This window comes from Musca vetustissima, unplaced genomic scaffold (assembly GCF_032173495.1).
Source record: "Musca vetustissima isolate MV318-11 ecotype Yass unplaced genomic scaffold, APGP_CSIRO_Mvet_v1 utg8434, whole genome shotgun sequence".
NCBI lineage: Eukaryota > Metazoa > Arthropoda > Insecta > Diptera > Muscidae > Musca > Musca vetustissima.
In genome coordinates, this window is record NW_026877912.1 from 41,159 (window position 1) to 59,101 (window position 17,943).

Below are 17,943 nucleotides of genomic sequence, written 5' to 3' on the forward strand. Positions count from 1 at the left end.
ATTCAACTAAGTAGTGATAAGCTGTCACCGGCGGACTTTTGGGCTTTTACTGTTATAAGTTTTTTTTATGATTTTCTCCTCAGATATTCTTCTCCTGCTTTGACGTGGCAATATTGGCTGCTAAACCGTCCTTCTTGGTGAAAGTGTTGATAATTATTAACTGTGGGACCCGGCATCCTTGGGAAATGTTGTTAGGAAAGCATATAATTAAGCTAGTAAGACGAAACTCCCTTATGAGGCTCCTGAGCCGCCCAGTATTGAAGTACGCCGCTTAATGGAGGAGATGAGTAGCAATGGTGATCTCATCATCGGTTGTGACGGCAATGCACATCACTTCCTCTGGGGGAGCACTTCCTCTGGGGTGAGTCCATTTTTGATTTTATACTTAGTTATAATCTTAGAATTTGTAATAGGGGCAATATACCAACGTTCGTTAATAGAGTGATAGGTGAAGTCATTGACATAACCCGCATATGTAATATGGACGACCCTGGGGTTATGAACTGGGAAATATCTGAGAAATGCTCCTTTTCAGATCATAGACTGATATTTTTTCAAATTCCTACCTCCAGAGGTAAACAGAATAAGCCTTATAATCATCGGAATACAAACTGGGAAAAAACAAAGCCAAAACAGCAGCCTCAATCCTGGAACATAAAGATCTCAAAACGGTCGAGGATGTTGAGGAAGCTGTGACCAATGTCACGGTCACTCATCTGAAGAGCTATAAGGCTTTATGTCCTTTAACATACCCTAAGAAAACAAGATATCAGCCGGTATGGTGGTCACGAAACCTTGCACCCTTGAGGAAGGCTGCAAGGAAAGCATACAATAGAGCTAGTAAGACAAAACTCAGTACAGATTGGGACGTTTATAGAGAACAGTTCAATATGTACAACAGTGAAATCGAAGAAGGCCAAACGTGAGTCTTGGATCTGCTATAGTGAGTCAATCGAATGAGTCAACGAAGCGGCCAGAGTTCGCAGAGTACTATATAAAGATAAAAAGTCTATAGGCAGTATTAAGCGAAGCGACTTGACGTGGACGAATTCTGGCTGAGAGACTCGTTGAGCTTCTATCGTCAACCCACATCCCTGGTTGTATAGATCATAATGTCGAAGTGCGGTGTGCACATCGGCATATGGTTCGTACCAAAGAAGAGGAGAAGTTGAATGATAACACTATAAGCTACCCAAAACTGGTATGGGCGATAAATAGTTTTCAACCCTATAAATCTCCTGGTCCAGATGGTATAATACCAGCCATGCTGCAACACGCAGATGAAGGAGTATTAGCCTCGCTGCACGAAATTTTTAGGGCTTGTCTGTCTACCTCTACCGCTCATACCAAGTCTATGGAAAGAGGAAACGGTGACCTTCATCCCGAAGGCCGGGAAGCCGAGTCATACGCTACCCAAGGACTATAGACCAATTAGAATCTCTTCCTTTCTTCTTGAGACTTTAGAAAGGTTACTAGACTCTGAAATTAGGAATAGTATCAACCATAATAAAATTAGCAAATGCCGGCATGACTACATCAAAGGCAAATCAGTGAATACTGCTTTACATGAGGTGGTTGGACGTATCGAGAAGAATATGGAGTCCTCTGGCTACACCTTGCAGCACACCACAGGCAGCCTTAATTACAATCCTGAATCTCCAACCACTGGATTTTCTGATTAAATTCCAGGCTGCAAGATATGCCCTAGGGCTCCGGGAAACGGATGCCTGGAAGTCGCTGAACTAAACACAATGCCAGTTTGTGACCTTCTAGAGAGGAGAGCTAACATCAGTGACTATACTCCCTCTCATAACGACTTTAACGACATTAGAGTAGAGTTTCACAGTAAATTTTTACAGACGGGTCGAAGATGGAGTTAAGGTATTGGTGCAGGTGTTTACTGCAGGGAACTAGCCATCTACAACTCATATAAACTTAACAATACTGGCAATCATGAAAGCGGTCGAGATAGTCAAAACACTTACTGTCGACAACATAGTACCGGTGACTATATATATGGATAGTCAGGCGGCCCTTAAGGCACACAAGTCGTGCACTATTAGCTCAAAAGCGGTTCATGATTGCAAGGATGCTCTTCATGATATACGACGCATAGTTAAATTATGTTGGGTTCCAGGACACAGTAAAATAGAAGGGAATGAGATAGCCCATGAGCTTGTTCGAGGGGTCCACAGTCGTCCAATCTACCGATTGAGCGATCTGTACAACCTCCTATTGACTAATTATTTGGCAAAATTTGTATGAGCTACTGCGAGGTAGTTGGTAGAACATGGATGCAGAAATCAAAAACCATCTGACCAAAATTCTCTAGCCATCGAACTTCTTCGCTGCAGTCTCATGGAATGTGGAAGATAAAAATTATTGTGAGAATCATAACAGGTCACTGCGGGATTATATCTCATTTTCATATGGGACATTAACGAAGTGGATTATTGCCGTCTATGTGAGGATGAGGAAGAGTTGGAAACAATTAAACATATACTCTGTAGGTGTCCATCGCCAAGTGGAAGAAGACACCGACAGTTTGGTAAATATGAAATTGATAATCTAGACTTTTTTCTCCGGAATAGACCCCAAGCAGGGACCCAATCACCGCAGTCGAGTACATCGGCATCGTTATGTAGTTTACGTCGTTGTCGAATTGTTTCTACTCGAAGTTGTTCACGATAGGTAGTATGCTATCGAAAACTACATACTAAGGGATTTTTGCGCGGAAAAAGATAAATAAACAGGAACAAGAAGTTGGTGAAAATATAGGAATTATTTATTTTGGCAAAATATATTTTGTTTTTGCAAAATAGTCAGGCTGAATCCCAGTTTGTTGTTTTTATAAAAAACAACTATTTATTAGTGGGCAATGTATGGCATTTTTTGCCGAGGGGTAAGGCAGGGAAGACTATACATTCCCCACTAATAAATACTTGTTTTTTATAAAAACAACAAACTGGGATTCAGCCTGACTATTTTGCAAAAACAAATGGTATCCCAAATAAACCGCCAACACTACTGAAGTTGTAGACGCAGGCACGGTTAAACTGTTTGGTTTGTTGCTGTATACTAGCAACACCAACAAAGTCGTTGTGTGCATATTGTTTGTAAATGTTTTGTTAACCTCGAGGTGAGGCTCCAGCGAAATTCTCATGCAGTTTATGTCGTTGGTCACCTAAGTACTTCGCTTTGTTACAAGAGACATTTGGGTATGAAAGGTTTTTTGTATAGAAGCAATAGCTTCTGGGGAGAATATCCCAACAAAAAACTAAGGGAACTGATGAGGATCAGTGGCGTGATCCGAAAATATAGTCTTCCCTGCCTTACCCCTCGGCAAACAATGCCATACATTCCCCACTAATAAATAGTTGTTTTTTTATAAAAACAACAAACTGGGATTCAGCCTGACTATTTTGCAAAAACAAAATACAAATGGTATCCCAAATAAACCGCCAACACTACTGAAGTTGGCAAAATATATTCAAGAATATATATTATTTGCGTTTAGGGACACGGATCAAAAAAGGATCAATCAGCAGCGGCATGAAAAAAAAACTGAAACAAAGTAAATGCAAACAAGAAAGAGGCTGGATTTATTTTGGAGCATCCAGACTTAGCCAAAAATAAGTTGCAAAACTGTACTCAAGCAATATTAAAGAGCCAAAACTTGTCGCGCGATTTGACAACAAAACTAAATTCCTTATTAATGACACATTGTACTCATCCTCTAAATTCGAAGACGAGAAAATCAATGTTTCTCCATACGAAACAGAACTCAATGACGAATTCGGTGATTTGGCCCCTGTTCTCCAATGTCCCTTCCCAGCGGAACTCATTGTGGTAGGGTTACGGTTGAGCGACTAAAATTGAAATTTGCAACCTTTTTGATGCCATGCGACTCTGTTTGCAACTTTTTATGCCTTGTGCAACTTTTCTTCTCGGTGTTTTTTAAGTTGAATTTTCCTTTTTAGGTGTAAATTCAAACTAATTCGGATTCATCTATGTTGTTCTTGAGTTCCAAGGGTATCTGACACATTCTCGGAACAAAAATTAATTATTGACAAAATTAAATTTCGGTGCGACTTCCTTTTTTCAAGGGAACGAATTTGTTGTGCATCTTTTTTTTTTAATTTCCAGCGGTAACATTGCATGCAAATAGTAAATTTCGAATAAATCGAAAAACATTCAAAACGTGTTGTTGTTGCAACTACGAAGCTTGTGGTGACGCTTCTACAGGTGACAACGAAAGATTTTGGTGGTATAAGTAAAGAGATGCGGCTAACGTGTAGGCCCATAACGTATGCTGATCGGGTATTCTACATTACGTTCTCAGTCAAAATTGCAATTTTTAATGCTTTCGTTGAAATCAGAGATGGTCTGTCAGAAACAGTGACGTAAATGACATACATTTCCGACGTATAATACATACGTCAGAAACGTCGGAAACCTACCCAAAACCATAAGGTTTTTGACAAAACAGCTATTTCAATTAATAAATTTGGAAATTACGTATGATTTACTCAAATTCATATAAAATTTCAAAAATTTCTTCTCAGAAAAGGTTAGAAATTTTTATGTAAAAATGTAAAATTTATTTAAAAAATTTATGTAAAATATATATTATATTCTTGAAAATAACTGTATATGTTGATAATATTGAAATAAATGACGTTTACTACATTTTTTACATTTTATACAGGTATATGACGTTTTCGACGTTTACACCTTTTTGACAGTCGAAAACCTAAAAATTCGTCACACGGACCATCCCTGGTTGAAATTATAACTTTTTTAATTTTCTTGCCATAAAAAGTAAATAAAAACTATTCAATTTTTTTCGTTTAAAATTTTCGTTTATTCACAATTAAGGAAAAAAATAGTGTGTACGTACATAATAATAATAATATTGTTACAATAAAAAAAACTCTTGAGGTTTCTTCCTTCGTATGTGTAATCATTACAATATTAAACGTTTGTATATAATATATATGTGTGTTAAGGAATAACTTCAATATATGTATATATGTAGCATAACATTAGAAAAAAAGATGATTTCTCAATACAAATTACATACAATCTCTATATAAATGTGTTTTTGCTTGATATGAACAATTATTGAATATAGAAGTAAACCCTATATAATATGAATATACTCCGTTTGTGTGTTTGAGAAGAAGAAAATATCATGCTCTTCCTCCTCTCTCATTTTTTCAGATGTATTTCAATTTGAATAATAGAGTTAGAAGGGGTCGCGTATGCATGCTCCAGAGGTTTTTCTTTTTTTTAGGGTGGTGGTTTAGTGCTTTTTTCTTTCTAATGAATTAACAAAATAAATTTTAACACTATTTTTTTCTTTTCTTCTATAAAGAGAAAGAAAATAAAAATAATTAAATTGGCAACAAAATAAATTTTAAATTTTTTAACAATTTTTTTCTTTTTCAAACAATTTTAAAGTCTTTGTTAATAAGGTAGTGCAGTGTATTATTTGGAATTTTTACCACTGCAATATATACGTGTGTGTGTGTTACAAATAAAGAAGAAATCAAATTAATATAATTTTCATTCTTTATAAAACTATATAAAAACACATAAATAAAACATTTTGTTTGTTCAAAAAGGCCAAATTTATGAAAACAAATCAAAGGATCGAATTTTCGCTGCCTCTGTGTTCAAGTTAACTAAGTATTTCCCTTGTTTTTGGGCGGGATATTAAAATTTGTTTTGTGAGCAATTTATATATTTAAGCATGCATTTTTGCTGATGTTGTTTTTGTTGTGGTTATAAGGTATTGTTTTTGTTTTCTTATAAGGCAATTATTACTCTCTTTTAATATATGAATATTCAGAATATATTTTTGCTTAGTACTATTCTGAAATGAAAACTACTATAGTTAACTATAACTAGCCTACCATTTGTTGTTCAATATTTTGTGTGTGTGTGTTTTTTATATAACATTATTTAAAATTACTTTCTCTAATAGCTAAGTAAACAATTTCATGTGCTGATGATGGTATGAATGTATTTATGAATGCATGTATGTTGTAACGATGAAAAACGTTTCGATTTCCGATTTTTATTTTTTGTTCAATACCAAAAATATTGTAGTATTGTTGTTGTATTAGGCTCCACATACTTTGATTGCCTGGTGGGTGTTATGGGGAAAAATATATATGATTATCTGAACTTTACATATCCATTTCAAACATCATAGCATTCTTGTGATTATCAACATCCGATGATGATTCCGACTCCAGTCTTGGTCGATTATTTTTCGGATTAGATTTTTTATCCTTGGATTTATTGCAGCCGTTTTTATTATTTGATGCTGCTGAGCCACCATTGTTGTTGCTGTTGTTGTTATTTTTTGTTTTCAAATATTGAGCACTGGAATTAGTAGTAGGTAGAGGTACCATAGGCTAGAAATAGATTAAATAAAGACATGAATTAGATTAATTGGATTTCTTTTCAAAAGATAAGATTTAAATTTTAGAAAATGGAATGATTTATACGATTTGATTTAACTTATCCAAGAATATACCACACGCTGACTTTTGATATGTGGAAATTACTTAAAATTTCTGTTCTCGGTTGGAAAATTTTTCTAGAACCATCAAAAAACCTAAATTTGGGGTAAAATTGTGTAAATTGATCAAGAACATGGAAGGCCAAATAACTTTGAAAACCAGCTGAATAACGAATATGGCGGGCCAAACAAAAACATGAATATACATTTAAATTTTTCTGTGACGTACCCAAAAAAAAAAAAAAAAAAAAAAAAAATATGACAGTAAGAAAAGTAGTAAAGTCGGACTGGGCCGAATCTATCATATCCTTCACCACTTTGGGTATATACTACATAATCTCCGCCGGAAGTCGAAATTGAACGAAAGATATGTAAGAACTTTAGTGCACCTTTTCTATTAAATCGAACGAAAATATATATGGAAGTTATATTTAAATCTGAACCGATTTTCACGAAACATACATTATAGACTCAATTCAGTATGCTATGCCACATTTCGTGCATATCAGAAGATTTTTAGGGCCTTTGGCGAACCATTTACCACAAATCGGCCGATTTTATATATAGGAGAGCTATATCAAAATCTGAACCGATAGAAGAGTAGTCCCCATTCCCAAAGTTAAAGAAACACCTACTATAGAAAATATCAGACCCATAAGCATTTTACCCGCACTTTCTAAAGTCGCCGAGCACGTCATATTGGAGCAAATTCAAGAATTTATTGATGAGCGAAAATATATAAATGGATACCAATATGGATTCAGGCGTGGGCTCAGTACTACATCTCTCTTAGTAGACTTAACTGATCTTATCAGAGAGACAATTGATGGAGGTGGAAGTGGTGTTCTCGTGGCCCTGGACTTATCCAATGCATTTTATTGTGTAGATTATTCGAGACTAATTCTAATTATGCTTTTGATAATACAGCTTGTTGATACCTGGGCGCCTTAACAAGATCATTCAGGCGTATGGTCGACCTCAATCCCTCACTAAAATCATATTCTATGGAACCGAATTTTAATAAACCCACCTTCCCCCCACTTCTAAAAACAAAAACAATATGGTATGCGATTTTTGACTGATGCTGGTGTGGCTGTCTTGGCACCCTCAGTCTCGAACTCTACAAGGTCAGACTTCAATGAACCCCACACATGTTAACGACCGAAGCTAATCCCATGGACCACTCTTTTGCCTCAAGTCAGGTTACTCTCGACGACGTGAACGAAGGCCTGAAGAGTCAGACGGATCTTCACCTCAATTTATTAGAGAAAACCGGCTCCATTCGCCTTAGTCAGGAGAGCATCCGGAATCAACTCTCGGACGACTCACCCTTGTCAGACGTGGAAAATAGCATGGAAACTACAGTGATTAATACTACAGTGACGAACACGGTAGCTATCCTGGTGGTGCAGTCCTGAGGGCACCATTCTGAAAGGATTGAAGATTTTTTTCATTGCGTTGCACTAACATTGGCCTATTCCTGTTTAAGTTTAAAGAAAGTAAATAATTTGCGAATAAAAAATAAGGCATTTCGAAAACAATCAGAAATATGCGCCTTACATTTTTTTATTATCAACAAATGTCAAATGTTTCTATACATGCCCCGATAGACACTTGTGTTGTGGTCGATAACAACAAACGTATAACTAACCTACACCAAATGAGCATATTTCACAAATACGTATGCGCGAGTATATGATGATTTAATCTCTTAAATAATAACTAGAAATAAAATTAATAGATAAGAAGAAGCATGTCCTATATAAAAATGCACAATAATAAATTGCATAAAAAATATTTATAGTATTGATAAAACAAAAAGCACTACTCTATACGTAATATGTGTTCTAAAGAGACACACTTGGCCTAATGCCATCAATTTTCTAATGATATCGCCCGTCCGTCGTTGTTATTGGAAGACTTTGATTGCCGTTTTTTGTTTTGCATTTTTTCTAAATAAAAGGAACATGCATGCATTTACTTCCCATGACGTTTGTTTGAAAACAAGAAAAAAATAGCTATCATAAAATAAAAACTTGGGTATAAAGTTGTTATAAAAAAATAAACATTATCATTAAAAAAAATAAAAACAAATAAACTTTGCCAATTTGTAAAAAGAACGTATAAAAAAATATCGCACGTCATCGCCAACTCGATTTGGCATCAGGCGAATGCAAATCATTAAATAAATAACTAGAACATTTGTTGATAAACAAAAAACAAAGACGCAAGCCATCTAGTGCGACCACCAGATACTATAGGGGAAATTTGAGAACCGAAAAAAAAAACAACAGCAGATTTAAATTGCCCTAATCATAAACAACACTAACTGACGGAAGAGGTTCATGATCAGCGTTGTTATCGTGGTGACAATTTGTATACATCTCGTGGTGACGTACGTGGGTTCATGTCCACTTTTTACAATACAAATAAATAATGTGTTATAAGTGGATAATAGTTTATCTTTAAATTGTTTAACCACCGTTTATATCTTCCAATTACCTTATTGTCTTCATAATCGGCAGAATCACCTTCACTAAGACGCCGCTGTAGAGCTCGTTGTTTTCGATCACGACGTTTTTGATTCTTTTTACGTTGACCCAAGATACTGGAATCCAATCTGAAAGTAAAAAAAAAAAAAACAGATGAAAGAGGTGATTTCTAGAATTGTATTAATAAAAATAAATTTAGAACAAAGATGAATGAAAGTCAATGAATTGGACGTAAAATGCGTGTCTTATATTAATCATTTTTTTTTTTTTTGAAAAATTGATGCAGGAAATCAATTTTTTTGAAGGATCCTTATGTATCCATATGAGATTTTTTAAATAACTTTTTAGGGACCATTATAAGGCGTAGATTTTTTAACTAATTTTTTCAAGAACCAATACAAGGCGTAGACTTTTTTTGGTACCAGTACAAGGCGTAGATTTTTTAAATATATTTTTCAGGGACCAGTACAAGGCGTAGATTTTTTAAATATATATGTTTTTTAGGGACCAGTACAAGGCGTAGATTTTTTAAATATATTTTTCAGGGACCAGTAAAAGGCGTAGATTTTTTAAATATATTTTTTAGGGACCAGTAAAAGGCATAGATTTTTTCAATATATTTTTTAGGGACCAGTAAAAGTCATAGATTTTTTCAATATATTTTTCAGGGACCAGTACAAGGCGTAGATTTTTTCAAATAGCCTTAAGACTGAGGTTAAAAATGGGTTCATTAGATAAATGTGTTTAAACGGTAAAAAGGAAACAGTTTTGAATGCCTATCGAAGTCAAAATTATTTAATGTAATAGGAAACAGTTTTGAATGCCTATCGAAGTCAAAATTATTTAATGCAATAGATATTCTATTTTTGAAAATCCAATAACACATGAATATGGAGGGCATATAGAAGACATTTTATCTATAAACTTCATAGGAGATGGGCACACCCTCATTTTTTTGAAATGGCTAGAAAAGGAGTATTTTTAACGGTTTTTATTATCGACCATGAACATATGATTGTACGTGTACTTGTTTCTTTAAAAAAATTGAAATCTAAAAAAAATACTTATTCTTACCTAAACACTTGTTTGCGTATAACTTCACTGAAGCGTACAGTTTTCTTACAGCTCTCCGACAGACCGACAACATTCTCTTCCGGTATATCGCTGAATGATTGTGAAAAACGTAAAGCATTAAATGCATTTGTCATGCCATCCACGGACGTGGAATAGGCCGACGATGAACATTCATCGATGGAGGAGCATGAATCGGTTAGCGATGGACGTGGTCCATAACGGCTATAGTGTTTTAGAATACCTTTATAGGAACAACTTCCTGCACTGAGGCTTATAACGCTATCACGTGATTCCGAGAAACTACGTTGTTTGTTACGTTGCTGTGGTCCCATGGCATTTAAATTCGAAACATTATTGGATGATGCGGCGGACGCGGTTGGTACATTCATTGATGATGATATGGGATGATTGGGTGGCTTTGTCGATTTATCACAACGTTCAGGTGAGGAGTCTTCATCATCCTCATCGTCGTCGGCGTCAACGTCAGCCTCATTTTCCGTTATAATGGCAGGTGATTTTTCCTGTTGCTCTTGTTGATCCTGCTCCTGTTGCTGTTGATATGCCTTTATATCATCGCAAGCCGATTCAGATAATGAACGACGTTTTTTATTTTTACGTTTTTGTTTTTTATTCAATTTCTTGGAACTCTGCACGGTGGCATTATCCGCATTTCCGTTCGTCCCATGAGAATCTTCATCTTCTGTGGTATTTGCATTACAGGTGGAATTTTCCATTAAACGTGGTTTAATTTCTATATCAACGGATTTATCACACTCTGAACGTTCGATGGTTATATCCAAATTTGTCTGTTGCTGCTGCTGTACTGTGACCTGTGGTTTGGCCATTTTTTGCCGTTGCCTTGATTTGTGTGCCATTTTAGTTTTGCCATAAATGAAATATTCTTTGAGATGTTCACTATCCAAACCGGCTAGATAGCTAGTTAAATTTTCGGCAGTTTGATTGAGATGCAGGTTAAGAATGACATTATTTTCCCAGGCCTCAGCTTCAACGTGGCTGATCTTCATAACGCCACCATTGCTTTCGGTCAATTCAATGTAAAAGGCATAATATGTGGGATAATAGCCAGAGCCCACCGAGCTAAATTGTACTTGTAGAGCACGTTCATGCTGTTGCATTTTTATGGAATCCTCTTGTACGTTACGTACTTGCAGTATCATTGACATGGTATTGTCCAGGACATTACAATCGAACTTATTTGGAATTTGATAGTCGACATTTGCCTTGAGAAAACTCTCCGTGGCAACGTTATTATTCACAGCCTTTTGTAGAACTTCATCCAAATGCGAAGAATTCAATTCCTCCACTGGAGAGTCGGTATTACTGGATGATGAGAGCAAGTCTTCGTTTAGCATGTCACTTTCCACACCACTATCTTCACGATTTAAATGTAACAAAGTTTCGTGCATTTCCCTTTGTTTGGCCAGCGAAGGCTGCACAACAGGCAGTGTTATAACCAAATGCCTGGTATCCACATCAAATTTGGCTGAGCCATTTTTATCATCCACCTTCAAGGGTAGATCGAGATTAAGGCGATATTTAGCGCCAACTTTTTCGCTAAGCAAAAATATCGATTTCTCCGTAACATCTAATTGGCATTCATTACTGGAATTTAATAGTGGCAGTTCTATGTCTACAACTAATTCACGAGGTTTGGTGGCATTTAGTTTAGCATCTAATTCATTTGTATATTGACTGAGATCGACATCATGACGATGTGTTATTGTGTACTTTGGGGTGCAATATTCGGATTTTTTATTAACGCTTTCAATTGTTTTCATGGGCAACATTTTGGGTTTATCTGCATCGACAGATGGTTTTGCTGGATATATATGTTCCAATGGATGGGGTTCCTCGGCGTCATTTGGAGGATTTGTTGATAATTTACGTATCACAGTTCGTTTGGGTAGTCCCTTGTATTGTAGCTTGGGAAATTTGATATTAACACGATCCAGTGTTACCTGCAAAATAGAAAGTGGAGATTTTTGTTAGATGTAGGGAGAACTTTTTGGAAAAATGTTAGCGGAGATATGGAATTTTTAAAATCATTTTTAAGGGTTATCTAATCTATAAGAGTGGATTTTTAAAAGAAAAAAGTTTTATGCGGACTACAAGCCTGAAGTTTTGAGGATTTTTATGAGTGATATTCTTCATGCTGAAAAGCCACGATTTGATGGCTTTTCAAAAATTATATTTGAACATCTATGTATTTTTGAAAATTGTTTTTGAAAGGCTATCGAAGCTATAAGCGTTGATATTATATATTAAATATTTTTTGAGCGCCTGTTTCTATATGAAGAAGTTGCCAGATCGAAATAAAATTTAATATGTGCTCATAACAGAAATTGATGTTTCCAAAACATTTAACATTTTTCTGTTTATACTGCGCATTTTGTGCTAGGCTAAGAACTTTCCGAACTACCATCTTAAATGTATTTTTTCAGATCATTAAGGGTGAATAAAAAAAAACTATTTCTTTTAGGACTATCAGAAATCTTATGGTGTATTTTTAACAATAGTTTTTCAAGGGCCTATATGCGGATTTAAATAAATTATTTTTGACCCATTATAAGGACCTAACATTTGGATTTTTAAAAATTATTTATTGAATGACCATCATCGGATCTTTAAGCAGTGATCTTTTACTTATTTTATGGACTATATTATTATTTTATTACCCTTACCTTAAATTCCCTTTCAACGGCATCCAGTGCTGTATCGACCAGGCACTTATGAAATGCCGAATTCTTTTCGGCCAAATACAAGGCATCCGGATGGAAGACAACATCATAGACACAACAACGTTTCTTATTATTATCGAAATCATCACGTGGCGGTGCCTGGGCCATGGGAATAGACCAGCTCAATCCTCTCTGACCGGTCGCATGATTCAACGAGACCTGACTTGTGGGCTTGCCCACATTTTCATTTTTGGCACAATTTATAAAACATTTTTGTTCGCCATTCTGTGAGGTTTTGATAACAAATCCGGGATGGGGATGTACAAAGGTGACATCGACACCACGTTCAGCCTCAATTTGTTTGATTTCTTCTTCATAGCGGCGAAGATTTTCCGGATCTTGTATTTCTTCAATATAGTCGAGAAATAATTTACGGAACTCTTCCTTTTTTAATGCCTCCGAGATGCGTTCAAATTCGTCCTTTGTTATATCGAATTGAGGTGATGCTGATGATGAGGAGGACGATGGAGATTTAGGTGGTGGTGCAGATGATTTTGTTCCTTTACTATTGATATTTGATAATGATTGTTTAGTTGCTGCTGTCGTTGTTTTAGTTTTATGATGAGCGGTGGATGGGACCGTTGTAGCAGCAGAGGACATAGCCGAACAGTTTCCGTATACAGTTTTATGATGTCGATGATTTTAAACAAATGTTTTTGTATTCCACACAAACGATCCGTTTTGCAATGCCTTCTTTTTAACAATTTGAAAATATTTTTTTTTCCTTTTTTGTATTGAAAAGTTGTATTAGTTATTTGATTGTATTTGTTGTTTTTATCTGGAAATAGTATAGAAAAGTTAAAGGAATTAGTCAATGGTAATAATACCCACTTGAAGATAGTTCATTATCTGAAAATCATAATTGGTTCATTTGTTTTATGATAGGCGAACCATGTGAGTCGCCGTATGGTAAAAAAGTGTTATCAGTTGAAAAGAAAATATTCGGCCTTGTTTTGTATGGCGTATTACCTTAGCTAAATGATTTTGTTATTGTTTTGAAAAAAATTCTAGATTTTGACTCTTTTGTTATTGAAAAAAAGTGAAACAATTTCACCGGCAATTGTTTTCTAAGACGTCATTTTGACATTTCCTGATAACAGCTACCAGCTGATATGTTTGTGACTCAAATTAAATGCAGGTTGTGAAAAGAAAATCATAATTTGATTATTTTGGATTTAATAACAATCTAAATTTGTTGGTTTAAAAATTATTGTTTTTTGAGAATTTTTAAAAATTATTTTGAAAAAAAAATAATAATATTATAATGAAAATAATAATTTGAAGGAATATAGAATTCTTAAAACTTGGATTTTAAAAACATATTTTTTGAATGAGTATCGATATCGTGCTAGACTAAGAACTTTCCGAACAGCCCTTGTAGACCAATTAGCATATTTTTCTTTCTACTAAAGAGTTTAGAAATGTAAGGTAGACTTAGTCTTTAGGTAGCGTATGAGACTCGGCATCCCAGCTTTCGGGATGAAAGTGACCGTTACCTTTTTTCATAGACTTGGTATATACGATAAACGCAGACAAGCCCTAAAAATCGCCAGCAGAGTGATCAATACTGTTTCATCTACGTGCTGCATCATGGCCGGTATTATGCCATCTGGACCCGGGGATTTGTAGAGTTAGAAGCTATTTATTGCCCATACCAGCTTTGGGTGTTCTTAAAGTGTTTTCAATCAACTTTTCCTCTTCCTTGGTTCGAACCCTATACCGATGTGCATATCGCACTTCGGCGTTATGGCCCATACAACCAGGGAAGTGGGTTGATGATATAAGATCAAGAGTATCTCTGCCAAAGATAGTCCATATTCCGTAGCTTCGCTTTATACTATCGTCCCAATCTGTATTAAGTTTCGTCTTACTAGTTTTATTATCCGATTTCATAGATCCCTCCGGTATATGTGAGGACGAGAAAGAACTAGTTGTTCACCTGCTATATGTAGGTGTCCGGCGCTACGTAGCAAAGGACATCGACTGTTTGATTAGAAATTTCTCTCAGGAATAGATGCCATTAAAATGCATAGCTCCAAATGCTTTACTAGCTAGATATAGCATCTAATCTCATCTTCTATTCCTCAAATTTTTCCTCTATTCTATATTTCCCTATTCAGGTGCTCACGACGAACATTGGTATCAATCACAAATATTTTTTACCTCAAATATTCTTTGATGTACATATACTTATTTATGAGGCGATATACTATAATTAACATTGAGATGTGAACATGTTGTGTGTCTCTGGGCTTTCGATATCTGTTTTATTTATTTTTTTTACAATAACACTAACATGGTGTAATGGAAATTATCACAATCTTGTTATATTTACTTAATAAATTTTCAATCTAATTATCATTCAATTAAATATAGCACGATTTGTAGATTATGGAACCTGGGAATAAAATAGCCAACTACACATTTGTTTTTGTATTTGATGCACTTCATAATTTGGTTTTAAATGGTGGTGGTTTGTATTTAAATTATTAAAATATTTTATTAAAATATTTTATTTTAAAATTTGCATTTTTGAATATTTTTTTACATATTGTATTTTATAAAAATAATAATACTCAAATCCATTTAATGTTATTTATATTTTGAAGTCAATGTATTTTTATAAACATGTACTTAAATCCACTTTTTATTTCTTTTTTAGCCGGCATTTCAGAAAACCGGCTTTCTAACACCATCACAAAACAAAAAAATATTTGTTATTATTTGCGAGGGTTTTCAACAAAACACAATAACAAATAACTCACTACACAGCAACTTACGCAACTTTTTCCCCGATTTCAAATAAGTAAAATGCGTTTTAGAAAATACAGAAAACTCGTGGCGGTCGGTTCTAAAAACGAGCGATGAAGGGAGCGAACAATTCTTAATGTTTTCGCTATGAGCGAACAACAGTGAATAGATTTCACACACAAAATACAAAATATTGAGGAGAATCAAACAAAAAAATTGGTTGCCGGTAATGGGCAGCTAGCCAGCCAGCCAGTCTGTTTGTTTGTCAGCCGGTAGAAAGATAAACGACGAATAACGACAAAAACAAAACGAAACGACAAACAACAATTTTGTTTAAATATTTGTATATATATGGAAGACACATGTTAGTATATATTTTTTATACGTCATATACATATACGTAATGTATGTATGTAACAAATAAAAACAGTGTGTGTGTGTCTGTAAAAAAAAACAAAACAATTAAGTAGAGATGGAATAAAGAGAAAAAAATATAATAAAAATAAAAAAAACCACAACAACAGCAATGAAAAGAAAGTTGAAAATAACAAAAAACGATGTGAGGAATACTAACAAATCGAATTATGTCCTCAATTTATATTTTAACCTATATAGAACACCACTAAATGATCACAATATATTAATAATAGTTTAAGCATGGACTGATTAGATCCACCAGCAACTATGGGAGAGCTAAGATCCAAAAAAGGCCATAGCAGAGTAATTTCATTAAAACAATTATTTTGATTTGCTATTTTATATGGAAACATAAACACTATTTTCCGAAATTTCTATTACACTTTTCGTACACATCAATTCGAGTTTCCAAAGTTATCTCCATAGCTCAATACTACACTTCAACAGTAATCTAAATTCTAAATCTCAGGATGCAACCAAATTCAAATTCAAGTTCCAATTTTATTACCCTCTAATAGTAATCTTAATTCCACCAAAGTCCAAATTCTACCAAATGTAGTACTTTTCGTAATCATAAGTACGAATTTCCAAATGTACGTCAATCCTGATTTCAAATAGTAATCGTAAGTCAACATTTAAGAATTCCAGCTCTGTCTGTTCATCAAAAACCAAATTGTACCAAATTATGTGCTTTTCGTACCCATAAGTACGAATTTCCAAAACTACCTCCGTCATGCACTCCAATAATAACCTTTAGTCCACATTTAAGGATTCATAAATGTCATGATCCCAGCCCTATCCGTTCACATAAAACCAAATTGTTGCATATTTAGTACCATTTAGAACTATTCGTACTTTAAGTTTGCATTTTCAACACTGTCTCAATCCTGTACTCTAACAGTAATTTTATTTCAAATATAAGTTTTCTATCTCTATCCTTTCATTTAAATCTAAATTGTACTAAATTTAGTACCATTTAATACACACAATCACGCATTTTCAAAACTACCTCCATGTCTCAATCCTACACTCCAACCTTAATTTTAATTCCAAATTTTAGGATTCCCGCTCACACAAAACGAATTGTACCCTATTTAGTACCATTTAGTGCTTCTCTTATCCATAAGTACCTACCTTAATCCTGTAATTTGCATTCCAAATTTAATTTTTCCAACTCTATTCGTTCACTCTTATCTAAATTGTACCAAATTTAGTACACGTAATGACAAAATTTTCAAAACTACCGACATATCTCAATCCTGCACTCCAACAGTAATATTAATTCAAATTTTCAGAATCTCAACCCAATCCGTTCACACAAAAACAAGTTGTTAACTATGTAGTACAGTTTAGTAATTTTTGTTTCCATAATTAAGAATTTCCTAAACTACGTCAATCGTACATTCCAAAAGTAATTTTAAATTCAAAATTCTGGAGTCCAACTCTATCTATTCACACTTAATCTAGTTGTACCAAATATAGTGCCATTTAGTACACATAAGTACTATGCTTCCATATCTTAATTATATATTCCAAAAGCAAACATTATTCCAAACTTTAGGTTTCCAGTTCACCCAAATCGAAATTTTACCCAATATAGTGCCGTTTAGTACTTTTTGAACACATAAATTCGAATTTCCAAAGATGTATCTATAGCTAAATCTTCAACAGTAATCTGATTTCCAAATTTCTGGTTTTCAGCTCATCATCAGCTCATTCAAGCAAAATCCAAAATGTACTAAAGTTAGTACAATTTAGTACTTTTCGTGTACTAATTCCCAATTTCAAGACTCCAGCACCATCTGTGAACCGAAATCTAACATGCACCAAAATTAGTACCATTAAGTACTTTTCGTACACATAAGTACGATTTTTTAAATCTACCTCAATCCTGTACTCCAACAGTAATCCTAATTCT

General features: G+C 34.5%; 1 protein-coding gene across 1 annotated transcript; it reads right to left on the reverse strand.

The window, feature by feature from the left end:
* Positions 1-6,194: 6,194 nt before the first annotated feature.
* Positions 6,195-13,457, reverse strand: LOC133322597 (protein kintoun). The gene is made up of 4 exons (XM_061531575.1): positions 12,801-13,457; positions 10,099-12,077; positions 9,035-9,152; positions 6,195-6,425 (listed from the first exon to the last, which is right to left on the reverse strand). The coding sequence occupies exons 1-4, from the start codon at positions 13,455-13,457 to the stop codon at positions 6,195-6,197; spliced, it is 2,985 nt and encodes a 994-aa protein (XP_061387559.1).
* Positions 13,458-17,943: the final 4,486 nt, after the last annotated feature.